At 44.6% G+C, this 26578-nt stretch overlaps 1 protein-coding gene and 1 long non-coding RNA gene across 3 annotated transcripts in view; both read right to left on the reverse strand.

Annotated features, from left to right (window-relative positions):
- LOC141917666 (uncharacterized) overlaps positions 1-26578 on the reverse strand; it is a 407503-nt gene that overhangs the window by 32318 nt on the left and 348607 nt on the right. The gene's annotated exons all lie outside the window — the stretch shown is intronic.
- LOC141917664 (Golgi phosphoprotein 3-like) overlaps positions 5779-26578 on the reverse strand; it is an 83047-nt gene continuing 62247 nt past the window's right edge. For both annotated transcript variants that reach the window (XM_074811040.1, XM_074811041.1), the window contains exons 3-4: positions 19164-19278; positions 5779-8265 (exon numbers count right to left, since the gene is read on the reverse strand). In XM_074811040.1, the coding sequence (XP_074667141.1) occupies positions 7841-8265; positions 19164-19278 (540 nt within the window). In that variant the 3' untranslated portion in view covers positions 5779-7840. The remainder of the gene's footprint in view (positions 8266-19163; positions 19279-26578) is intronic.

The following is a 26578-nucleotide window of genomic DNA, read 5'->3' on the forward strand; positions in this document are numbered from 1 at the left end:
GTGCTGTAAGACAAGCTGGCGACAAAGAAGACCACCCTGGCTGAACAAGGAGCTTTGGCTGGAACTCAGAGAGAAAAGGAAAGTTTACAGCCTTTGGAAGAAGGGGCTAGCCACTCACAGTGATTACAAAGAGGCTGTGAGGCTATGCAGGGCAGAAATCAGGAGGCCTAAAGCCCAGCTGGAATTAAACCCTGGCTTCAGCAATCAAGGATAACAAGAAATGTTTCTATAAGTATGTCAGTAGCAAAAGAAAGACCAGGGAGAGTCTCCATCCCCTGCTGGATGCAGGAGGAAACATGGTAACAAGTGATGGGGAGAAGGCTGAGGTGCTTAATGCCTTCTTTGCCTCAGTCTTTAATAACACGACTAGTTGTATTGAGGGAATCCAGCCTCCTCAGCCAGAAGACAGAGATTGGGAGAACGACCCCCCCGCAATCCAGGAGACAGTCAGTGACCTACTGCATCACATAGACATACACAAGTCTATGGGATCGGATGGGATACACCCGAGGGTGCTGAAGGAGCTGGCTGGGGTGCTTGCCAAGCCGCTTTCCATCATTTACCAGCAGTCCTGGCTGACCGGGGAGGTCCGAACAGATTGGAAATCGGCCAGTGTGACGCCTACCTATAAGAAGGGTCAGAAGGATGATCTGGGAAATTACAGGCCTGTCAGCTTGACGTCGGTGCCTGGGAAGCTGATGGAGGAGATCATCCTGAGTGCCATCATACAACACATGCGGGACAACCAGATGATCAGGCCCAGTCAGCATGGGTTTATGAAAGGCAGGTCCTGCTTGACAAACCTGATCTCCTTCTACAACAGGGCGACCTGCTTATTGGATGAGGGAAAGGCTGTGGATGTTGTTTACCTTGACTTCAGTAAGGCCTTTGACACCGTTTCCCACAGCATTCTCCTGGCAAAACTGGCTGCTCGAGGCTTGGATGATCGCACGCTTTGCTGGGTAAAAAACTGGCTGGATGGCCGGGCCCAGAGAGTGGTGGTGAATGGAGTTAAATCCGGTTGGCGGCCGGTCACGAGTGGTGTCCCCCAGGGCTCGGTTTTGGGACCACCTGTTTAACATCTTTATTGATGATCTAGACGAGGGGATCGAGTGCACCCTCAGTAAGTTTGCAGGTGACACCAAGTTGGGTGGGAGTGTTGATCTGCTCGAGGGTAGGGAGGCTCTGCAGAGAGATCTGGACAGGCTGGAGCGATGGGCTAAGGCCAACTGGAGGAGTTTCAATAAGGCCAAATGCCGGGTGCTGCACTTCGGCCACAATAACTCTCAGCTTGGGGAGGAGTGGCTGGAGAGCTGCCAGTCAGAGAGGGACCTGGGGGTGTTGATTGACAGCCAGCTGAACATGAGCCAGCAGTGTGCCCAGGTGGCCAAGAAGGCCAATGGCATCCTGGCTTGCATCAGAAATAGCGTGGCCAGCAGGGACAGGGAAGTGATCTTAGCCCTGTACTCGGCACTGGTGAGGCCGCACCTTGATTACTGTGTTCAGTTTTGGGCCCCTCACTACAAAAAGGACATTGAATTACGTCGAGCGTGTCCAAAGAAGGGCAACGAAGCTGGTGAAGGGTCTGGAGCACATGTCGTACGAGGAGCGGCTGAGGGAACTGGGGTTGTTTAGTCTGGAGAAGAGGAGGCTGAGGGGAGACCTCATCGCCCTCTACAACTACCTGAAAGGAGGTTGCAGAGAGCTGGGGATGAGTCTCTTTAACCAAGTAACAAGTGATAAGACAAGAGGTAATGGCCTCAAGTTGCGCCAGGGACGGTTTAGACTGGATATTAGGAAGCATTTCTTTACAGAATGGGTTGTTAGGCGTTGGGATGGGCTGCCCAGGGAGGTGGTGGAGTCCCCATCCCTGGAGGCGTTTAAGAGTAAAGTTGACTTAGCACTTAGAGATATGCTGTAGTTGGGATCTGTCAGTGTTAGGTCAATGGTTGGACTGGATGATCTTCTAGGTCTTTTCCAACCTAGACAATTCTGTGATTCTGTGAAAAGCCCTGATTTTAAAACAAAGAAAGGGGAGTTCTCTGGAAACACCATATAATCAGCTGGCAGTGGCTTTATATACTCTTAAGTTTTTAAACAGAAATTGTTTTGCCTTGACAGCAGCAGAACGTCATTTAAGCACCACAATGGACTCTATAGTTAAACCACAGGTCTTGTATAAGGATCCTGAAGGAGGCCCAACCTGGAGAGGGCCAGTAGATCTGTTGGTGTGGGCGAGGGCTATGCTTGTGTTTTGTCACCCACAGGTCCTCGGTGGATAGGGGCAAGGAAAGTCAAGCCATATCATGAGCTGGAAGGAGCAACCCTCCAACCCAATACCTCAGATCTCTCAAATGATGATGCAGGAATTGACGCGCAGGCTACATTCCCCGAGGAACTCGGCGACTGCAGCTATCACTTGGGGAAGTCTAAAACAACTACAACAGAAAGCAGAAGACATGATGGCACGGGTGAGAGCGATGCCAACGCCGGAAAATACCTTTCTTGCCTATTTGGCCCTTATGTCAACCAACTCAGCAGTAAGTATAGGTTTGTTATTTTTGCCCGGAGCAGCTGGTCACGTATCTTGGACACACATTATTGACCCACCATTTTTTGCCCCAGTAAGCTGGTGGGATCTCAATGTACTGGTAGCCAATAATGACACACAGTGGACTGGAGGGGCTTGGCTTTCTCCTCGAGACACAGAGAATCAGTCATATTGTTTGAATGTTGCCAATATAACATTGTATGCAGATGCCCCCCCTGTGTGTATGTCCACAGGAGGGGGGGTGCATGTGTGCCACTGCAGCCACAACAGCACCTGTATTTTAGACCGTCTGTGCAACTCATCCGTATATTTTGTTGGCTGGAAAAGAGGCACGAATAAGCAATAGTAGTGGTCGATATCAGATCATCATTACAGATCCTCAGTATTTTACTTGTCTATCTATGGCCAATGCATCTAGACATAATCTTACAGTATTTTTTCCTTTGAGATGTAGATCTGAATTTGTAGTGCTAGGGCCTGAATAATAGGCCCTGAAACAAAGTTGACCTCTAGATGAACCTCACAACCAAACATTATCCATTATTAGTATCTGTTAATTAGTAAAATCTGTATTACCATTAGCATTAATTATTAGTATCTGATCATTAACAAAATATGTATGCTCACCAGTGAAAGATGTAGCTTAGACAAAATGTAATTAGTAGTAAGGATGGAATGCTGAGAGAATGTATCCAACTTTCCTTTCTCAGCCTTGTTCAAGGCAGAGAACCCAAGTGTTTGGCCTTGTTAGAAACTCCCTTGGTCCTCCCCTCTGAGCCCTGGCCAGGCTTTGGGTGGAATCCAACAGGAGGATGAAACCAGATGTTTCCGCTCAAAACAAAGGTGCCAGCTATTCCGGCTTGTTGATCTCTGGTATATAAGGCTGGACCCGCTCACAGAGACTTTGGAAGCCTCACCTACGGGTGGACGCACCGCGTAGGATTTCCCACTTGCCGGGACAGGCTCTCCAAATCCTCACTGTAACCGGGGCTGCCCAGTGACTGCGGGTCTGGATGTTGGTAACGTATGCAAGTGGTGATGGATCTTTCTTAATCACTATTCTCCCCGTTGTGTAGTAATGATTAGGTGCATTACCTTGCTTGTTCTTATTTTCTATAATTAACTGTATGTAGTAATAATTAAGTGTACTATTCTGTATTTTTCTTACTGCTTATTTTCTGTAGTACTTAGTTATATCCTTTAATTATTAACAGTAAAATCAGCCTACTCTTTTCACTCTGGTGTCTGAGTTTAATTGACATCCTCGATCAGCAGAACAGAACTATGGCTACCAGTCAAACTTACTCGCCCTTAGGAGGGTGACTCTGAATTGTCTCAGGTAAACAAGCTGTTGAGACAACAAGTTATGGCAAAACGACAGAAGTGATTCATTGGATGGCTGATAGCCTTTATTATCTCAGCTATTATAATTGTGGCCACAGCCGTGGTAGCCTCTATGGCCTTGTTCATTCTGTTCAAACAGCCCATACGGTGGCACAGGTTATGAATAACATTACCGAAGGATACAACATGGGACCTGGTTAAGATGCATCTACAAGGAGCCTTTTCTAGCAATCTGCAACAACAAGTTACCAAACTACATAATTCAGTACAGCATGAATTAATTGAGATTCAGAAATTAACGCATGATGACATCATGAGAGAGTTAGGCAAGAGTTTATCATGGCTCAACCCTTGGCATTAATTTGCAGGTCTGAACCTACGGATGTGGGTTTTAGCAGGCCTGGGATGTTTGATTTGTTTTACAGGGTTTGCCATCCTGCGACGCATATGGCGCCTCCTGTCCACAGTGCGGAAGGCTGAACTGAGACTGATTGCAATGATCGCCATGGAAACAAAGCTATAAAACAAAGAAGGGGGAGATGTGGGAATTAAGAACTGGTGGTTAGCAAAATGTAAACTGACCTTGAGGTTAGAAGAATGATTGTGGATAACTGAGGCAACATTACGGAACACCGTGTTGTGTGAAAAACAGCAGGAAAAAACATCACCTGCAGAGTGTGGTGAGCATGTGAGCAGTAAACAGGCAAAACCTGAAGGTCAGTAGGATGTAGAAGTAAAAACAAACCTATGTAAACAAGTGGGAATAAATTGGGAGCTTGCAGACAGTGCAGCAGCATTTGCTCTTGACAGTGCTCCCCCTTCAACAAACCTGAGTGAGTTTGTCAGGATTCAGCAAGTTGCCCCGATCCCGGCTGGTCTGAGATCAGTAGGTCTCCAGGTCGCTGTGAGCTGCAGTAGCAGCTAATAGGAAGAAGGGTATCTGAATCTCAGCAGAATAAAGCAGTCTCCTGTGTTTAATCATTTTATTAGAACCTGAAATAGCAATGAAGGCAAGGATGTTTGCTAAATCAGTCCCTGTTAACCTACCAAACTTACCTTCATTGTTAGATATAAGGTTTGGTAGCACTCATGAGGCTTTGGGTTTTTTAAAGCACAACATAGGACTCAAGACTCCAAAAGCTCATCTATTTCCCCCGCACATCCAGGCTTATGCCAGGTAGTCTAGCAAAAGATACTGTCACTTCACAAACCTTTTGTTACATCAAAGTTCTTTGATACACCCAGTACAAACTCCCCATCACAGACAGAGGTTCTATGTTTAAGCAAAATAAAGCTGATAAATACTGTAGGAAGTTATTTTCTACATGGAAACAAACAAAAAAACCCCAACAAAATAACAAACCCTCTCTCTGGAAGGGATTAAAGAAGAGTGACTTTTTTTAAACCATGTTGGCTGTAAGGGTGACAAAACCCCAATATCCTTCACATTGTAACATGAAACCAGCAGGAATATGAAAAATACTGACAGAATGAAGATGAGAGGACAGAAAAGGGACTTTGTCTGAAGCATGTTTCAAGTAGCTTAGATTTTCAAAGCCATTTTAAAAGTTTTGTGCACTCAAATTGCTCCCGAATACTCCACTATTTTTTCTGACTTTTCCACCTAATTACTTTTCTCTCCTCTCAAAGAGCAACAGAAAATGAGAAAACAGATCACAGGAGAGAGACAATGAAAGCAGTGAGTTAGCATATACTATCAAGTATAGAAAGTATTCTGTAAGCTGTCAAATATAAGAGCAACACAGCAACTTTCATTTTTCCTCCACTTAAAGCAATCACATGAAAATGTTTAAAAGAAAATGTCCAAAGTTCATGCTCAAGCTCCTCAAAGTTTTAAACACAGCATCTTACAGCTGGGAGAGCACTGTTTATCTTTTTATTTGTAAACCAAAGTTTGAAATACCTTACAATATACTTTTAATTTATTTTTTCTAAAGAAACATCATTTAAGAACTGAAAGAACAGTGTTCCACTAAATGTTAAGGACCATATTTTAAAAATCTTTATTAAAAAGAGGTTACATAGGTATGAAGAATTTAAGTTGCATTTTAAAGTCAACTACTTAAGCATCTAAATGATTTAAAATTAAGTGCAAAATTGGAAGTTCAGTCACAGATGAGGCTGTAGAGTTGTGCTTAACATAGAAGAGGTCTACCCATGGCAGTGCACAGCTGCACACTCACAGGCTAACTCAGTCTGTCTCAGCCATGAATCTTGTAGATCTGAGCAACACCATTGATTAGGTCAGTTTGATCTACTTAATATAAACTCTCCCTTTCTAATAAGAAGGATATTAACTAAAGCTTTCAGTTAAGCAATAAAACTTTTCTAATTAGCAACAAAAAATAAAAATTACATGCTTGCTCTGTTTCAGGCACTTTTAAGATCATAGATTATTTACTGTAGGTAAAAAGCAGATTAAGGGATCCCTTAAATTTCAACTCTAGTTATATACCATCTAGTATTCTTGCTCTGAATATTAACCAAAAAAAGTTTCTAAACACCTGTAAGTCCCACTATAAATCTTCATTGTTATGAGAAAAAAACCATCATTAATGCTTAATTTGTTCAGTGCATAATATTTACACTGTGAAACCAATGGGAGATAACAAGCAGTGGCAAAGAGGCAATAAATTTTAAAAAGCCAAAGTTTTTTATATATATATTTTTTTACAATAGTGTGCTAATCAGCATAATTGTGTATAAAAAATTAAAATATAGCAGAGCATCCCATTACAGAAATTTTAATCATCTGAACTGCAGTCATTACTTGCTAACCATTTACATGCAACACCTGCTAGGACTGACTTTTTGTTTTTAAAGTGTAAAATAGATTATGAGGTTTAAGAGACAAACATTAATTTGTGTACAAACAAAATTAAAAACTGCACTCAAGAATTGTACTTGTCACAAGCCTCTTCCATACAGGAGGGGAAAAAAAAGAAAAAAAAAATTACAAACAATGACAGAAAGTGGTCTCTTTCTATACACTAATTATCAAATGCAATGCATAGACTGAGAATACCTGGATGACAAACTCCGTAGACACCAGAAACAAACATCTTTCATATACATGCTCCTTATAGGAGGCCTTTCTTTCCATCAAATGGTAATGGCTGATAGCAAATAAGGGGTAGCAGGTATACAACTAAGTAGATCTTGCAAAATACTAAGATGGGGCAGTTGTTAATATACAATTTGAACTATATATACAATATAATGGAATGTATCCCATCCCAAAACTGGTTTATGAAACAGTTGGACCTTTCTACACTAGCCTTATGACTCAGCTATTGTTCTAATGAAAACATAAGTACACAAGAGACTTGTATGTAAAGTAAAATTTATGGGGAACTTTACAGGAACTATTGGCAAAGCTGTTTAATGGCATTTCTGCTTTTAAAGTAATTTTGTTAGATATAATTGAAACATTTGTGTATAAAATGTCCTGACAGACACTTCAACGTGGAGCTTTAGTGATTTTAAAAGGCCCTTTTTTGATCTGTTATGAATTGTACTGAAGAAGTATTGATGCATGCACACATCTGTGTCAGCTGAGACTAGTGATCCAACTGCATGCACATTTCCTCCTTGAGGTGCTTTCCATGTTAAACCACTTCAGTAACAGTAAGATGAAAAATAGATTAAACAAAGTATTTCAGATTATTCAAACGGAATAGGAAATAGAATGCCAATATGGCAGTAAAACCTTTTTCTGTTGTTGTTAAACAGGAAGGTCTCTTGTACCAGCAGAATCCTGTATACAGATACACAGAGAAGGAGGGAATACACCACTTATAATTCCCATTAAACAAGAGCTGATTCATCATGTGAGAAGGTACAAATTACAGAAAACATGAATAGTCAATAGAAGAGAAACAACTGGTTTACATGAAAGAAGAGAACACTTCAGTCTGAATGCAGTTATTTTGTGAAAGCTGCTACAACAGCCCACAGAACCTCATTCGTGTTGGCTTTCATACATTCAACCTCAGGGTCTAAATCCAGAAGCTGCCGCACTCTCTTTGTGGCTAAATCATACTGCTCATCCAAAAGGGGGGCAAAAGCGTTCTCCAGAACATCTGAAGCATGAGCTAAATAAACAAGTGCCAGCAAGCGCTTGTCCATGCGGTGAGGGTCATTCACCCATTTGTCAAGAACTGCTTCTTGAACCTTCCTGATGAGGCGCTGTTTGATATTGTTGTTGGTGAGAGGGTGCGTAGTCATGTCAAAAAGAAGGAAGTTCTGTTTCTCCGTTGTCAGTACACCTTTTTCCACTAGATTTTTAGCTAACCGTTCACGGACATTTCGCAATTGGTAGTGTAACTTCAATGGGTTCCATGTTTCACCTAAGAAAACAAGCAAAAAAGCCAAGACTCAGGCAAAATTTAAGCTGTACTATCACAGTGATTCTCCTCCCCCACTGCAGAATGAGCTGTCAAATTCATATAGCTGACTATTACACTAAGATACTGTGCTCATGTCAGCATATCTCTGATCTATGACCTACCCAGATATGCATAGAGACAGAGGCCATGAGAGCCTCTTTGAGGAGTTTCAGTGTACATTTAAAGTTTGGACAAAATGCTAGCTAAGCCATGTCTTGATTAGGGATATGACAAATAAGCACTCTTGTACTGAAGGAAAATACACACACCCCTCAAGAAAAAACCCCAAAACAAAACACCAAACAAAACACCACACACAGTCATGAAGAAAGAGTTAATAAAAACAAAAATAAGCATCTCCTCCAATCTTGTCCATTTGTCTACTTCCAGCCTTCTATCAATTCAGAAGCTGGAAGAAGTGTCATTGCCATTCTTTCTGCCACAGAGACAAGCAAATGCACACCTACCCTATAAGTCCTCCTCATTTCTCTATTTCTTCAGGTTTACATTATTCTCTCCCTTCCTGCCCCCACCAGGTGAAACACTGTGTGAGTGTGAGTGTGCACATTACACACGTGTGAGAGATGAGAAACCAGGCCTGTGAGACACTAAGAAAAACAGCCTGAGAAAGCAAAAGTTGAGGCTGATCAAAGAAATGCCTCAAACACTCGCAAGACAAAACTATGAGTCACAGGGTGCATTCTGTGGAGGTCGAAGCTGATAAGGCTGCCCAAATAACACAAGATGGGACTGGAGGAGGGAGCCCTGTGGAGACAGGACAGCTCTGCTCTGGTGCACCTGGCCCAAACTTCAAGGGCCATCTGTCCGGTGAATGACCTTTGCTTCATTATCCACAAAATGCATATTAAAGTTAACACCCCCCAATATGCTAACGAGGGCTAACATGATCATGCTAATTACATCATCCCATGAAACACCTTACCCCTCCCCGTACATGGGATACGTAGGTATGTGGGTCGACCTAGGGGATGGACCCAAGGAAAGTGGGTATAAATCAAGAAGGGGGGGGGGGGGGGGCGGGGCTGGAGAGAGAGTGCAGTGAAGCGAAGAAGACGGATGCCAGCGGAAAAGACGGATGTCTCCTGTGCCTCCTGGAACCCTCGTCGGCAGGAGCAGCGCAGAAACCCAGACCGGTGATCTGTATTTCCCCATTCCCTCTATCTCCCTCTTTTCCCTTTCCCATTAAGCAATGCAAGGCATATTATATTGCTTGCCACAACTTGCTATATACTTAGCCAACTATCGTGTGTTCAATTAGTACATTGTGAGTAGTTAATAAATGTTTAGACTTGGAGACTTGTTGTCCGCTCTATTGGGGATTTGCAAATCTGAGTCACTTGTCCCCCTCGTCTGAGCGGGACGTGACATTAAAATTGGCGTAGTCGGCAGGATCCCCTTCGGTGTCGGAAAGTCTTATGAGATACTGGTTCTCTATCCGACCAACTCGGACAGGGAGAACTGGGAATTGGCCCCTCAGCTATATGCTGGGAAAGGGTCGGAGGGATACCCATTGTCTATCCGATAAGGACAGGGAGAATCGGGAAGCGACCTCTCAGCTCTAAGCCAGGAGAGGTTCGAGCAGTGGCAAGCCATGACTGGCCAGGAAATGTCGGTGCTTGACTGCTCCCCTGTTTTTGAGAAACTGAAGGAGTATAAGGCTTGTCCTCCTCCTTTAGTAGAGGTTTGGGCCCACGATAATTGGCATAATCCAGAAGCAGTGGCAAGCTATATCAGTGCGCTTGCGGGGGTGCAAGGGTCGCGACCAGGCAAAGGAAAAGCTGTAGTGTGCGCTGTATTGGGGGCAGCACTGACTGCAGCCCAAAAAGATAAACATGTTAAGAAACAATTAGAAGGGGAAATGATCAAATCCTTACAAGATCTGGTAAAAGCTCTCCAGGATCAATTGGTCGAGGAACGTAAAGTTACTGAACAAAAAGCTAAACTCTGGCAAGAGCAAACTGAAGTTCTGAAAAGCCAATTAGCTGATGAGCGTAACACCTCTCAGCGATTTCACATGGCTCTGTTAGATGCCTTGGACCGAGCAAAAATCTCACGGTCCGAAAAAGAGGGGAATGAACAAGAAACCTGCAACCGGACAGATCTCGGCTCTGTTCCGGATAGTGAACAGGGAGTTACGAGTCTGGCAAAAGCAGCAGCCAGACCCTTGTATCCAACAAAGGAGTTAGAGATAAGCCGAGAAATTTTTTACCCCGAAAATGAGGGGGCAAATTTAAGACCATGAATTAAAACGGAGACCACCGAGGGTCAGGGTGGAAGAGCTCCGCAGGTCACCATTCGAACTACACCATATCCAGCGACTGAGCTTGTGAAAATTCAGGAGAAATATACCAGACGAGCTCAGGAAACTGAGACTGAATACATGTGGAGGGTATCTTTGACTGGTGGCGACCGAATCTTGTTATCAGAAGATGAGGCCCAGGGGTACTGGGGGCCAGGGGTTTTCTTAGTTACTGACGACCAGAGAGAGCCGTGGTCGTTAACTCAACGAGCTGCTTATTGGGCTGGGGGTCTGGACCCCTTGGAAAGGGGGGATCCAGTATGTATTGAGACCCCAACCGTAAATCATTTGACTGAAAGTCTGCAGAAGGCTGCTTGTCTCCAATTAATGCATGACAGGCGCTTGGTTCCGCAGCAGCCTTCCCCGATGCTATTAATTGCTAACCCTGATCAAATGACTCCCCTGATTCGGGGCTTGCCGGACTCTTTGAAATCACATGCAGTACAATTACAAGATCGTTTGCGGAATGCATTAGCCCCACGAGGGGGGAGACGGGCGGGGGGAGAAGCCATGACCTGGGGAGAGATAGCTCAGGACTTAATAAATTATGGCCGGAGAATGGGCCTTACCAGGGGAACGGGTAAACCTAAGCCCTCGGTACGCAGAGTGGAACAGCAGGAAAATCCGCCTCCTTCCCCTCCGCAAGTTTTAAGAGCAAAGAGAAACCTCTTGTGGACTGAGGGAATCGGACAGGGGATTCCCCGAGAGTTAATGGACGGTATGCCTGCTACAGTTTTAGAAAAGCTTATTCGAGCCTGGAAAGACAAAAGAAAGCTGACCCCCCCAACCGAGCGGACCTTTCGGGCAAAGGGAGGGACAGAACTGAAAACTAACGAGATGGTGGTAATTGCTTCTCAAACACCAACTGCCCCTGAAGAGGACTTGATTGATTTAGAGTCAGGAAACTGGATGCGCCATCCCCAGTAAGTGAGCCGGGGGATGGCGGGTGGGTCCACTTAAGGAGGCTCACAGAGAATACTAAAGGAGACTTGTTGATTACCTTTCCGCTCGGTCCCTTTAAAACTCCAGTTACATTTCTAGTAGATACGGGTGCTCAGATCTCAGCACTCCAAGCTGAGGTTGCCAAGCGCAATGGCATAATTGCTGACAAAAAGCAGATCTGGGAGAAGGGTCTTTTTGTGGTTACCCTAGCTTTGCAGGAAGCTGAAAAAATCATACAGCAGCAACCAATCATTCTACGAGGACCCTTTAAGGTCCTGAAACCAGTACTGGCCGGAACCCCCCCTCCTGTGGGGGTTGCGCAGCGAGACACAGTGAGGAAGTGGTGAGCACAATTAGATCATTACTGCCACATGCATCAGATAGAGGAGGGGGCACCCAAAGTGCTCAAAATACAAGATCCACCCTCCGACCACCCTGAACCCCCTCCCTCATACATAAAACCTGCTCCCCCATCTGAAACCCACCTAAAGAATGTATGGTTCACCGATGCATCTTCTAGAAGAGAGGGAAAGGTATGGAAATACCGAGCAGTAGCACTGCATGTTGACTCGGGGGACCGAATCATAACAGAGGGTGAGGGAAGTGCTCAGGTGGGAGAGTTAACAGCGGTATGGAGCGTGATTGTTAAAGAAGCTGAGACTACAGAACCAGGATTTATTTACACAGACTCCTATGCCGTATTCAAGGGATGTACCGAACGGCTCACATTTTGGGAACAAAACCACTGGGAAGTAAATCGGGTACCGGTGTGGCAGCGTGAAAAGTGGGAGGAAATCTTAAACATTGCAAAACGGAAGTCCTTTTTAGTAGGATGGGTTGCTGCACACCAGTCAGGAAATCACCCTGCCCACCTGCTAAACAACCAGGTGGATTCAATGACTCGTTTGATGAGAACTGCTACAGAAGGTGAGGAGGAGAAATGGGAACACTTACTGGAATGGCTGCATGTAAAGCGGGGTCATTCAGGAAGCAAAGATTTGTTTAAAGAGGCAATAAGCAGGGGATGGTCCGTAACCAGGGAATTGTGCAATACCATTATTTCAGCTGTAGTCTATGTCGTACTCGGCTGGGAGAGCACAACCCTCTTAAGGACCAACCCCTACACCTAAGGGACAACAAGGGACTATGGGACACCTGGCAGGTGGATTATATTGGTCCTTTCCGGCTCTCTGAGGGAAAACACTATGTATTGGTGGGGGTGGAAATAGTATTGGGCCTAACCCAAGCAGAAGCTGTATCTCGAGCAACTGCAGAAAATACGGTGAAGGGGTTAAAACGCTGGTTTAGCTGCTTGCCTAAGCCCAGATCGATCCAATCAGACAATGGGAGTCACTTTACTGCCGGGGTGGTTCAGGAGTGGGCTCAAGATGAAGGAATTCAGTGGATTTTCCATACTCCATACTATCCCCAAGCAAATGGAATTGTGGAACGCACCAATGGACTGTTAAAGCAGGCCCTAAAACCCCTCGAACCAGGATGGCCACAACGGGTGTCAGACGCAGTAATGAAGATAAACAGCCGGTGGGGAATTAATGGGTGCCCACGACTTACCGCGTTCTGTCCTAAGCCTCCGTCCATACTCGCCAGGAAAAAAGAGACTAAAGACCCTGCAAACCCGCTCCATTATCCTGGACAACCTGTTCTAGTAGACTTGCCCACTGTGGGGCAAGTACCCCTAACCCTAAAAACTCCCATCAATATTTGTTCATGGGTGGCTACTGATGCCCATGGGAAAGAATACTGCATCAATACCAGGTGGATTGTCCCTTCTTTCTAACCATCATTGTTTTGTCATGTATATATGTGTTTTACAGGGCATTGATCCTGGACAACAGGAGACCTATGTTACTTTTAGCACTTTCAATGGTTGTAGGCATTATTGGCTAGTTATTATTTGTAATCTGCTTACATTATTATATAATTTGTGGAATCATACCTGCTGAGTGTGGAATAAATCATTGCCAATCAATTACAATCAACAATCCAGGAAATTTTACAGGTACATTTAATGAGTTCACCTATTGGAAGGCTAACCTGGAGTTGTGCCTTAAGTTTCCTTATTGGGAATCACCTCCAAAATAAAGGAAGCCTGTGAGTCACCTGTGACTGCACACTGGTGCTTGCAAATACCAAACAGATTACAGTGCTAGCTCATATAACTGGGTGTGGTCCTTACAACACCACATCCACCAACAGCAAGATGAAGTAATCAAAGACTAGCTGGAGGGGTCTGATCCCACAAATTAAGCATTAATGAATTGTACCTGAATATTAAATTGTATTCCCATTTAAATCCTTATAGACCTGCTAATGTGATTGTGTAACCTCAAATAGTTTTAGAAAATTTAACTTAGCAATTATATGTACTAACAAGGTATGCCTTTAAGGAATTAAAGGTGCAGACCCAACAAGCATCTAAGATGGCGTTGCAGAATCCGGCTAGCATTGCTGAAGGAACACGGACTGTGCGGTGTGCTGAATCTAACTGAGGGAGAATGCTGCATCACCATCCACAATGCCACCACCTCTATAGAGGAGACCCGTGCCATGATGAAGATCACCACCAACGGGAACAGAGAACTTCTTTGACTGATGGACTAGTTTGATGGATGGAACCCTGGGTCATGGGTCACATCACTGGGATCCTCAGGACTCACGGGGTGGGGAAGATGGCTTGTAAATATTAGTATTGTGATATTATGCAAATTTTTGCTTTTAATAGTATGCCTTGCAGCAATTAGCTATATGCTCTCCCACCTTCTGTCTTCCTTTTCCCTATACCTTTTGAGATCACAACGGTCAAAGAAGAACTTGGAGTGTTTGAGTCACGGGGGAGGATGTGGGAGATGAGAAACCAGGAAACTAAATAAAACAGCCTGAGAAAGCAAAAGTTGAGGCTGATCAAAGAAATGCCTCAAACACTCGCAAGACAAAACTATGAGTCACAGGGTGCATTCTGTGGAGGTCGAAGCTGATAAGGCTGCCCCAATAACACAAGATGGGACTGGAGGAGGGAGCCCTGTGGAGACAGGACAGCTCTGCTCTGGTGCACCTGGCCAAAACTTCAAGGGCCATCTGTCCGGTGAATGACCTTTGCTTCATTATCCACAAAATGCATATTAAAGTTAACACCCCTCAATATGCTAACGAGGGCTAACATGATCATGCTAATTACATCATCCCATGAAACACCTCACCCCTCCCCGTACATGGGATACGTAGGTATGTGGGTCGACCTAGGGGACGGACCCAAGGAAAGTGGGTATAAATCAAGAAGGGGGGGGGGTGGGGGCGGGGCTGGAGAGAGAGTGCAGTGAAGCAAAGAAGACGGATGCCAGCGGAAAAGACGGATGTCTCCTGTGCCTCCCGGAACCCTCGTCGGCAGGATCAGCGCAGAAACCCAGACCGGTGATCTGTATTTCCCCATTCCCTCTATCTCCCTCTTTTCCCTTTCCCATTAAGCAATGCAAGGCATATTATATTGCTTGCCACAACTTGCTATATACTTAGCCAACTATCATGTGTTCAATTAGTACATTGTGAGTAGTTAATAAATGTTTAGACTTGGAGACTTGTTGTCCACTCCATTTGCAAATCTGAGTCACTTGTCCCCCTCGTCTGAGCAGGACGTGACAACACGGGCACATGTTGGGCAGGGGCTTTGATGTTTCTATAAAAATTATTTCTAATGGTTTTTTGTTAAGGCAGGTGAACTGGGTACTTCAGAGTGTGTGAGTGTGTGTGCTTAGAGGAGGGAATTTTAAAAGCACAAAATCAGCATCAACAGCTACTGAGAAAGCTAACGTTGCTAAGCACTGAGAAATCCATCTTTGCTTAAGAGTTTACTTAACAAGCTACAATTTTAGGTCCACCCTACCTAAGTATTTATTGTAAGTATTAAAATCCCCTCCTGATATAAAACAGCCTATGCATTTTAAGAGGCGAGGGAAGAAACAGCATAAAGTATTCCTTACATAGATGGTGTTTTTCCCATAAATGATGTGAGAATTTCTATATCAGAAAGCTTTTAAAAAAATCATTGGTTAACGAATAATACTACTACTACTACACAGATTACTTTAAAGTTTCTACCATTGTGATGGAAGGTGACTTACATTGTATCCAAGTAACAGACAAGTAAACAAATGAGGTGACACCAGATGCATAGTGAAAGGGTCAGAACCCACCCAGGCTTGAACTCCACAAGTCCCTGAAGTAAACACATTCCCATTGAATGGGATTTCTCAGCTTGACCATGAATGAAGCTATCACACAACAAAATAATAAAAAAAAAAAGTCATCTCCTTACAGTGTTTCACAGGGCAAAGGTAATTTCCTAGATGTTTCTAAATTTGTTATGTGGATGTGGTTATATGATAATAAAAATCAGTACTGTTGTGACACCTTGTGATCAATCTCCTCAATTACACAGGCACTCGCTTCAAACACAGGACACGTTTGTTACATCTACAGGAAGACCTGACATTTTGATCCAAACTTCTGCATTCCCTATACTTGATTCCCTTAGAGTCTATCTTATAAACAAGATCAGCCTGGCAAACATCACCCTAAATGTCCATATAAATATTTCCATGATGGCTTTGAACACTAACTTCAAGCAGCATTCTTCGCATCACTGATAAGTATGGATAGAGTAGCTATTTTCCAGGATCAGGCCCTAAATCAAAATTCTAAGAGTTTATCAAAAACCCAAAACAAAACACCAAAATATTTTTCTTCAAAGGGCATTTCTCTAAACTATGGGAAATGCAAAGAACCCTAATGCCATCCAAGAACTAGTAATTAAATATCCATGTGTAAGTAAAAATGATTGATTGAAGTCTCAGCCACAGCACTGACAATAACTATCTTCCCAGAGCCAAAGCTCAGCAGGGTCAGGAAAAACCTTAGCTTAGCTCAAGGAAAACCTACAACATTGTTCATTCATTAGTTGACCTTTTTTGAATCAGTACTAACTTGATGTGCTCTGTACTGTGAGAGAAGGTGAAATGTCAGCACAAATTATGTATTTGGGACAAGAAAAAATAGCGGTTTTTGCAGGCTGTAAAAGTGAAGGAGGGCTGAGCAAGAACTGAACTGCAAGGCTATGTAGCAGCCATGACCCCTACTGACAAGGGCTGCTTTGTTCTCCTCTCTCCCCTCCCTGTCTTGACAGTCAAGGAACAAGAGAGGAGGGATGGCAAGGGCACTGAGTATGAACTGTATGCGAGTATGCAAGGAAGGCTGCTTCAGGTGGTGTGAGAGACGACTTGTAAGAATAGGTCCTGAAAGAAACAGGCCTGCAAGAAACAAAGACTGAGAAAAACAGCCTGAGAAAGAGATAAAAGTTGAGGCCCTCCGAGCTAAGGAATGCCTCAAACACTCACAAGACAAAACTATGAGTCACAGGGTGCATTCTGTGGAGGTTGGAGCTGATAAGGCTGCCCCAATAACACAAGATGGGACTGGAGGAGGGAGCCCTGTGAAGACAGGACGGCTCTGCTCTGGTGCACCTGGCCAAATTTCAAGGGCCATCTGTCCGGTGAATGACCTTTGCTTCATTATCCACAAAATGCATATTAAAGTTAACACCCCTCAATATGCTAACGAGGGCTAACATGATCATGCTAATTACATCATCCCATGAAACACCTCACCCCTCCCCGTACATGGGATACGTAGGTATGTGGGTCGACCTAGGGGACGGACCCAAGGAAAGTGGGTATAAATCAAGGGGGGGGGGCAAAGGGGGAGGGGGGTCTGGAGAGCAAAGTGAAGCGAAGAAGACGGATGCCTCCTGGAACCCTCGCTGGTGGGATCGATGCAGAAACCCAGACCGGCGATCTCTATTCCTCTGTTCTCTCTATCTCCCTCCTTTCCTTTTCCCCCTTTTCCTTCACTACCGTTAAGCAATGCAAGGCATACTGTATTGCTTGCCACAACTCGTTATATACTTAGCCAATTATTGTGTATCCAATTAGTACATTGTGGGAAGTTAATAAATGTCTGGACTTTGAGACTTGTCTCACCATTGTCCACTCTGTTGGGGATCTAAGTCACTTGTCTCCCTCATCTGAGCAGGACATGACAGGTGGTACAGAACGAATGGGAAAAACATAACAAAAACAAGAAGGCAAAGAAAGCTGGAGAGATTTTGCTCATTTTTGAAACTCTTATCTGTTGTTACACGTAACAAATAGATTTAGATAGACAACTTCAAGTCTCATTACCCCCTACCTTCCAAAGTCATATTGTTGACAAAACAGTGGGTTTTTTTCCTGCACTGTTTGCACAACTAAGTACAGCTCTGCTCTACTCCAGGGAAGCTGCATTTTGTGTGTTTTGTAAAAACAGACAAACCTTAGTGATGAATTTTGGCTACAGAAAAAACTAAAATCAAAACCAAACCAATAAAAGCACTACATGTTAAAAGATTGTAATTGTTAATTTCCGTTTAATTTATGCAGCCTGAGAATACAAATGTTGGCAAGGTATATGAAAAGTTGTCCTGGGTTTGAGTGAGTGGCAGGGGTTTTTGGTAGCAGGGGAGGGGGCTACAGCAGTGACTCCCTGTGAGAAGCTTCTCAAAGCTCCCCTGGCTCCAAGTCGGACTTGCCTCTGCACCAAGACCGAGCCAATTAGCTGCGCCTCTGCAATAACATATTTAAGAACGGGAACCTGGGAGGAGGAGCTGGAGTTGTGAGGAGGAGTTGCAAGGAGAACATCTGTGTAAACACCAAGCTCATTGGAAGAAAGGAAGAGAAGCAGGGGGAGGTGTGCTGATGCAGAGATGCCCCTGTATCCCATGATGAGATAGCAGGGCCACCCCCCCACCACCACCCATGGAGGTCTATGGTGGAGCAGATGCTGACCTGCAGCCTGTGGAGGACCCCACACCGGAGCAGGTGACTGCGTCTGGAGAAGGCTGGGGCTCTGTGGGAAGAAGAAGTCTCTGCAGTTGTAGTTCATCGCTGGGAGGATTGCAACACGCGGGGGTGACCCACACCGGAGCAGCTAGGGAAACGCTGCAGTCTATGGGAGGGACTCATGTCGGAGAAAGTTTGTGGAGGACTGTCTCCTGTGAGAGGGGGACTACACTGGAACAGGGGAAGAATGCCAGAAGTTCCCCCCTCCACCCCGAGAAGAAAGAAGTGGTGGGACTGACTGCACCCACTATTCCCTGCCCCTTGCGCCACTCGGGGAAAGGAAGTAGAGATATCAGGAGCAAAGCTGAGCTCGGGAAGAAGGGAGGGGTGGGGGGAAGGTGTTTTCAAGATGTGGCAACACTTCTCACTGTCCTACTCTGTCTGTTAAGTGGTGGTGGTGTTAGTGACATCTCTTCCACAGAGTAGAGATGTCCTCTGACATTTCCATCTAGATTCTTTCTGTACCAAGTTAATTCAAAAGCAACAGTTACTTATATTTGATTAAAAGCTACAATCAACAAGAGAGTACTCTAGAGGACAGACTAATTAACTTTTTTACATACCATCTCCCCAAAAATCTTGCAGTAGAATCTCTAGTGATTAGCTTTATTGGGGGGAAAAAAAGCAAATACATTATGTTCCAGGCTTACCACTAAGCAGTTCAATCCAATTTTGTACTGTTTCAGGAGGCTGGGTCTCTCTTATGTGTTTCAGAGCTTCATCAAGCAGAACATCCCCTGTAGGAGCATCTGACTTGCAAATCACCTAGGACAGAATAAAACACAGTCAGTATTTTGACTTAATTCATATACCATAAACATCCAACAATAAAAACTGAAAAAATCTACCTGTTATAAGAATCAAGGAAAATTTTAAGGAGTGAGGAATCTTCTCCAAGAATATACAAGTTTTAAAAATACCTAGTTGTTAAAAAAATGATTTAGGATTTTAATTGCAATGCTACGTTAAGTCTTAAGTTATCTATAACCTAAATTAACCTTAACTGACTAAAACTATAGTATTAATAACATGCTTAATACCTAATTTTTTAAGGAAGATAATCCACTAACCTGGCCGGGTCCTTCACTTCCTCCCCAAAACAAAGGATACTACAGTGTTAAATTGCTCTCTGATGACAGTCAATTTTACTGCTTCAAGTCAATTTATTCAGAATACTGCAGTTAAACAATTAGGCCACGTGAAATTGAGAAATCAATTAGAAAGTGAAAAAGCAGGAAAACTGATTTTCTTCTTCCATATATTGATGGATAAAAATAGGTTCAAGACAACACCTATAAGTTTTACAGCTCTGAAGAACATACTGACCAGCAACATTACATTCCATTCACTAACAGTTAAAATACAGATATTAGGCAAAATACGTATGTACCAGTAACCCCCCTAATATGCAATAATAAATGAAATATCACTTAAGTTTGTGTGCTGGTTTTGGCTGGAATAAAGTTAATTTTCTTCATAGTAGCTGGTATGGGGCTATGTTTTGGATTTGTGCTGAAAACAGTGTTGATAACACAGGGATGTTTTAGTTACTGCTGAGCGGTGCTTACACAGAGTCAAGGCCTTTCCTGCTCCTCACCCCACCAGTGAGTAGGCTGGGGGTGCACAAGAAGTTGGGAGGGGACACAGCTGGGACAGCTGACCCCAACTGACCAAATGATGTTATGCTCAGCATATAAAGCCAAGGGAAGAAGAAGGAAAGGGGGAACATGTGGAGTGACGGCGTTTGTCTTCCCAAGTAACTGTTACATGTGATGGAGCCCCGCTTTCCTGGGGATGGCTGAACACCTGCCTGCCGATGGGAAATGCTGAATTAATTCCTTGTTTTGCTTTGCTTGTGTGCATGGCTTTTGCTTTACTTATTAAACTGTCTTTATCTCAAGCCACGAATTTACTAACTTTTACTCTTCTGATTCTCTCCCCCATCCCATTGTGGAGGGGAGTGAGTAAGCAGCTGTGTGGTGCTTAGTTGCTGTATGGGGTTCAACCACAACAGTCCTTTTTGGCACCCAATGCGGGGCTCGAAGGGTTCAAGATAATGACAGATTTGACTGGAATGTGCTAAATCAAATTTATAGCTGTTATTGCTGTTTAGCTATTAATTGACAGGTTTCTATGCTTGCCATGGGGCTTGCTTGCCTTACTGTATATTAGAGTCTAGTGCTCATTAGTGGCTGCTTTTTGCTTTCCCTGCTTCCTGTAGTGCTTATCATCTTACTCTGCTGTGCCTGGGAACATTCTAATAACAGCACTGGCCATGCGCCTGGCCTAGCAGATGGCCAGGGTATTGCTTCTGTTTCTGTGCTGCTGTACTGGACAGGCTGGAACTCTGGTGTGAACTTGAGTCAAAGGGACTGTGCACCTGTGGATGAGTCCATGTGGGAGCAGGACACCTCAAAGCGTCTGTGGCTGTGGATAAGCCCATGCCAGAGCAGGTACATCTCAAAGCATCTGTGGCCATGGTTATGTCTGTGCCACAGCAGGTATACCTCTGAAGGGATTGTGGCCCAAGGATAAGTCCATGCTGCAGCAGGTACACCTCAAAGCATCAGTGGCTGTGCATGAGGTCATGCTGGAGCACCTCAAAGCGTGTGCCCATGGATAAGCCTGCAACAGAGCAGGTCCCTGGAGGGACTGCAGCCATGGGTAAATCCATGTTGGAGCAGGTTTACTTCTGAAGGGACTGTGGCTTGTGGGTAAGGCCACGCTGGAGCAGGGATATCTCTGAAAGCATTGTGGCCCATGGAGAAGGCCATGCTGGAACAGTTGCACCTCAAAGTGACTGTGGCTGTGGATAAGTCTATGCCACAGCAGGTACACCCCTGGAGAGACTATGGCTCTGTTTTGCTGATTAAGGATACCAATTAAACTCAGACACCAGAGTGAAAAGAGTAGGCGTATTTTACTGCTGATAACCAAATAATGTAACAGTGTAATACAGAGAACATGCAGTAAGAAGAAGCAGAATAGTGCACTTAAAGCAACAGACAGGAAAATACAGGGTAATGCATCAAATCATTACTACACAAGAGAGAGAGAGAATAGTGATTAAGAGAAATACATCACCACTTGCATATATTATCATCATCATCCAGATCCGCAGTCGCTGGGCAGCCCCGGTTACAGCGAGGATTTGGAGAGCCTGTCCCGGCAAGTGGGAAATCCTACGCGGTGCGTCCACCCCTAGGTGAGGCTTCCAAAGTCGCTGTGAGCGGGCCCAGCCTTATATACCTAAAAATCAGTAAGCCAGAATAGCTGGCACCTTTGTTTTGAGCGGAAAGTATCTGGTTTCATTCTCCTGTTGGATTCCACCCAAAGCTTGGCCAGGGCTCGGGGGGGGGGGAACCAAGGGAGTTTCTAACAAGGCCAAACACTTGGGTTCTCAGCCTTGAACAAGGCTGCGAAAGGAAAGTTGGATACATTCTCTCCTCACTACTGATTATATTTTGTCTTTCACTAGCGAGTTTACATATTTTATTAATGACTACATGCTAAGTTAGCAGCTTCGGCTCGGGGCCTGTTGTTCAGGCTGTAGTATTTCAATGCTTTAGCACTTTTGACACCAGCATAAGTGGGTTGTTATAACTTAGTACAATACCTACTAGCACAATGGTTATCAGTTATAAAATATACAGGATTCATCTATAGGTCAACTCTGGCTTGGGCCTGTTGTCCAAGCCTTAGCACTTCAGGCTCATAGATAAGGCTCCACTTGGAGCAGGTACACCCCTAAGGGACTGTGGTCTGTGGATAAGTCCAAGCTGGAGCAGGGGCAAGGGGAGGAGTTCATTGCAATGTTAAACACTATGGTCTGGTCCAAAGGGACCAGGGGTGGAGATTGTAATGGATATACCTGCAAACTGTTGTAACCCATGATTGTGAGTTGCATGTTATAAGAATTACTATAGCAGGAACCACCCAAACCAGTGGAGGCCAAGCCTTACAAGAAGCAGTGCAAGTGCAGCAGTGACCCAACCTGAGGTGGCTTTGGTCCCCAGTAACTCCACACAACACACCACCTCTCCTGTCCTGAGTGACCACCATAATGGATGGAGCCCAAAGTCATGGACTAAATGAACTCAAGGGACATTGTGTGGGCATTTGTGGATGCTTTATGGGCATTTTATGGACATTTCACAGGGGTGGTCCATAGACTAAGGGAATGATATCTGTGTATTATATCAAAGTATGGGAAGGGGGGTGGTGGTTAATGAGGTTGTATTGGATAGAGTGGGACCAGAGCATGATGTAAATGGTATGGAATAAGGGGGTGGAGAATGTGCTGGTTTTTGTTGGGGTAACTTCTAAAATTATTTGAGTTCTTTCCCCAAGAAGACACTTTTTTTTTTGCCAGATTTAACCCCTTTTTTGCCAGATTTAATAATTTCTAAAAAAAAATATTTAAATAAATCTGGCAAAAGCCACCTGGTTAGTCAATACTAGAGGATCTGCCAATCAGGCTGGCCCTGCCCAATCAAACCTTCTACATACTGTAGATGGATGGAGTAAAGTCCCTGTAGTGTACATCAAAAATATGCTGGGGAAGACAGTCCTGTCTCGGGTGAAGGTAAACCCATGCGTGGGATCACTTTTGCCCAAGGACCTGGGTACGCTTGGTGGGTAATGGAGAAGGATGGGGAAGTGCAATGTGTGCCTCAAGGGGATTTGATTTTAGGTGAAAATAGCCAATAAATTGAACTGTATAATGTTAATTGCCAAATAACCCCGTTAATGCATATCATCATCACTATGGCTAATACATATTATACTAATGGCATCACATTAAAAGAAAAAAAAAGAACTTTGACAGAGTCAGCAATTGGTGCCCAGCAACTTCCTTGAGATCGACATCTTCAGCCTGCAGACTGTGAATATGGACCGCATCAGATACATCAGCTACAAGCTCCAATTCTAGCAGACTACACGCCATCCTCCTGTCACGTCCAAGGTCACCCGCTCCACCAACTGAGCCAACTCCGCCTCATCCCTCCTGCCTTGAAAGCCTGTCATAACAAATGAAATCCGAAGTTATGGACTAAATGAATTCACTACACATTTTGGAGGGATGGCCCATTGATTAAGGGAATTATATCTGTGTGTATACATCTAAGACCAGGGAAAGGGATGGCAATTAATTAGAAACATGGAACCTGAGCATAATGTAAATGGTATGGTATAACAGGTGGATACTGTCCTGGTTTTGGCTGGGATAGAGTTAATTTTTCTTCTTAGTAGCTAGAATAGTGCTGTGTTTTGGATTCAGTATGGGATTTGGTATGAGAAGAATGTTGATAATAATACACTGATGTTTTCAGCTGTTGCTAAGAGATCAAGGACTCTCCAACTCCCCATGTCCTGCCTGTGTGCAGGTGTACAAGAAGCTGGGGGGGGGGGGGGGGGGGGGGGGGGCAGAGCCAGAGCACCAGACCCAAATTAGCCAATGAAATATTCCATAACATGTAATGTCATGCTCTGTATATAAAAGAGGGTCAGCTGGGAAGGAGAGGGTTCTCTCTCGCTTCCATGATTGTGGCTTCAGGATCTTGGTTTTCTTCAGGATCGCTAGCCAGGAACGGGCTGGGTATCAGTTGGCGGGTGGTGAGCAATCGCATTGTGCATTACCTGCTTGTACTTTCTATCATTGTTATTGTTTTATTTTATTTCAATTATTAAATTGTTTTTATCTCAACCTATGAGTGCCCTTACCCTTACCCCTTCAATTTACTCCCCCATCCCCCAGGAGAGGGAGCAAGTGACTGTGTGCTATTTGGCTGCTGGCCAGGTTTAAACCACAACACCTGGCTAACCAGGGAGGTCCCAGTTGACTGGAGGTCAGCAAATGTGACACCCATCTACAAGAAGGGCCAGAAGGAGGATCCAGGGAATGACAGACTTGTCAGTCTGACCTCGGTGCCGGGGAAGGTTATGGAGCAGATCATCTTGAGTGCCATCACACGGCACGTACAGGACAACCAGGTGATCAGTCCAAGTCAGCATGGGTTTATGAAAGGCAGGACCTCCTTGATTAACTTGATCTCCTTCTATGACAAGGTGACCCACTTAGTGGACGAGGGAAAGGCTCTGGATGTTGTCTACCTGGAGTTTAGTAAAGCCTTTCACACCATTTCCCACAGCATTCTCCTGGAGAAACTGGCTGCTCATGGCTTGGACAGGTCTACACTTCACTGAGTAAAAAACTGGCTGGATGGCCAGTTAAATCCAGTTGGCAGCCGGTCACAAGTGGTGTTCCCCAGGGCTCAGTATTGGGGTAAGTTCTGTTTAATATCTTTATCAATGATCCGGTTGAGGGGATCGAGTGCACCCTCAGTAAGTTTGCAGATGACACCAAGTTGGGTGGGAGTGTTGATCTGCTTGAGGGAATGATACAGAGAAATGATTACTTGTTTTGAGAATTATTTACTTATTTACTTATTGCAAACTGCTTAGCAACTTATTTACTTACTTATAGCAAGTTACAGTATTACTTATAGTATTTCTGAATATTGCTAAGAATCCTGCTTGCCCAGACTGTTCTGTGGAATTTTACCAAGGACTACTGTGTCCATCAAAACAAAGCAGTTTACTGTGAAAATCTACCAAGAACTGCAGTGTTCAGCAAAATATCATGTTTTTGTCCTTGGGAAACAGATGTGCTCTAACTAGCTGGGCCTTGGTAATGAGTAAAGATAGCCATATACAGACGGTAGAAGTTCCATTGGTTCCCTTAGATAAGATAGGATGAGTAAACCGGCTGAAAACACTTGTTATTCAAGAAATTGGCCAAGGGAATCTGCGCATGCTCCAGGGAAAAGTACAAGGTGAGAAAGACTACGAGCCTTCCTCCCAAAGCCCCCCGAAGACGCCCCCCAGGAGGCAATGCGCAGGTGCAAAGAGAACATAAACTGCTGACACCAGCCTCTAGAACTAACCCAGCCTCACTCATGCATATGTATGTTTGTGTTATGTAATCCAATGAATATGTATATCCACACTCGATAAGTTTTTGGTAAAATGTGCAGTGGTTGTGCAAGCTTTGTGGAGAAATCCCCTTGCACCCCGGCGCTGGAGTAAACATACCTGCTTTATAACTCTATTCGAGTTGTAGAGTCTTTTTTCCGCGAATCAGTTGGCACCCAGATGGGACCCTCTCTGTCCGGCTGCAGGACCAGCTGAGAGGGGGAAGTTCTAGGTGCGCCCTGAGGTTCCTTTCTTGGAGAACCTCCCTCGCTCTCCCGATCTTGGCAGGGGCAGAAAAGGACCATCTATCGGTGGATCAGGTAGGTTGGAGAACGGGGAGACCTGTAAGTTGTGAGGAGACGTCCTACGCGAGGTAAAGAGCCTTTGTGCTCGCCCCTGGGGTTGGGGTTTGAGTCTTCGAGTCCCCAAGTGGTGGTGGGCCCGTGGGTGGCAGGGTGGTTTTGACACTCAGACCACATTGGAACCCTAGGTCGACTTGGGTACTCCTAGGATGGGGGTACGGGAGTGGTGTGAGTTGTGTGAGTGGGGTGGCATTGCCATTGCTACCATCAAATGTAAAATCTGGTACCGTTTATAATAACTTAGTCGATATCGATCAGGTGTGGATCTGTGGTAAATGATAAACGGCAAACGGCTCATGGTATATGATTTATGCTTTTGGCTTTGATTTATGACTTCTATGATTTAGCAATTGTTGTAATTGGTGTTTTGATGTTTGTAGTATTTGTCATTTGGTGTTGTGTGAGTAATAAGTGTAAGGGGCCCCTTTGTGTGGGTGTGTGACTGTTCTGCGGGTGTGAGGCGCAGCCCAGCTGCAGCTGCGGAGTGCGGAGTTCTCTGACCCGCAGTTCCGTTATCCCGCGAGGGAAGCGGCTGGAGAGGAACGAAGCGCAGGGCAGACTCTGTACCAGTGGGGGGGTAGTGCAGGACCAGTGAACATTCCTTAGGACAGAGCGCCCTAGTGCCCGCCCGCTGGGTCACTGGTGCTGCCTGTTTGTTCGGGCTCAGTGTTTGAAGTGTCATAGGTGAGATATCTCCTCTAGCGGGAGGCAGGAATTCTGTGTTAATT

Source organism: Strix aluco, chromosome W, assembly GCF_031877795.1.
Source record: "Strix aluco isolate bStrAlu1 chromosome W, bStrAlu1.hap1, whole genome shotgun sequence".
NCBI classification, from domain to species: Eukaryota; Metazoa; Chordata; class Aves; order Strigiformes; family Strigidae; genus Strix; species Strix aluco.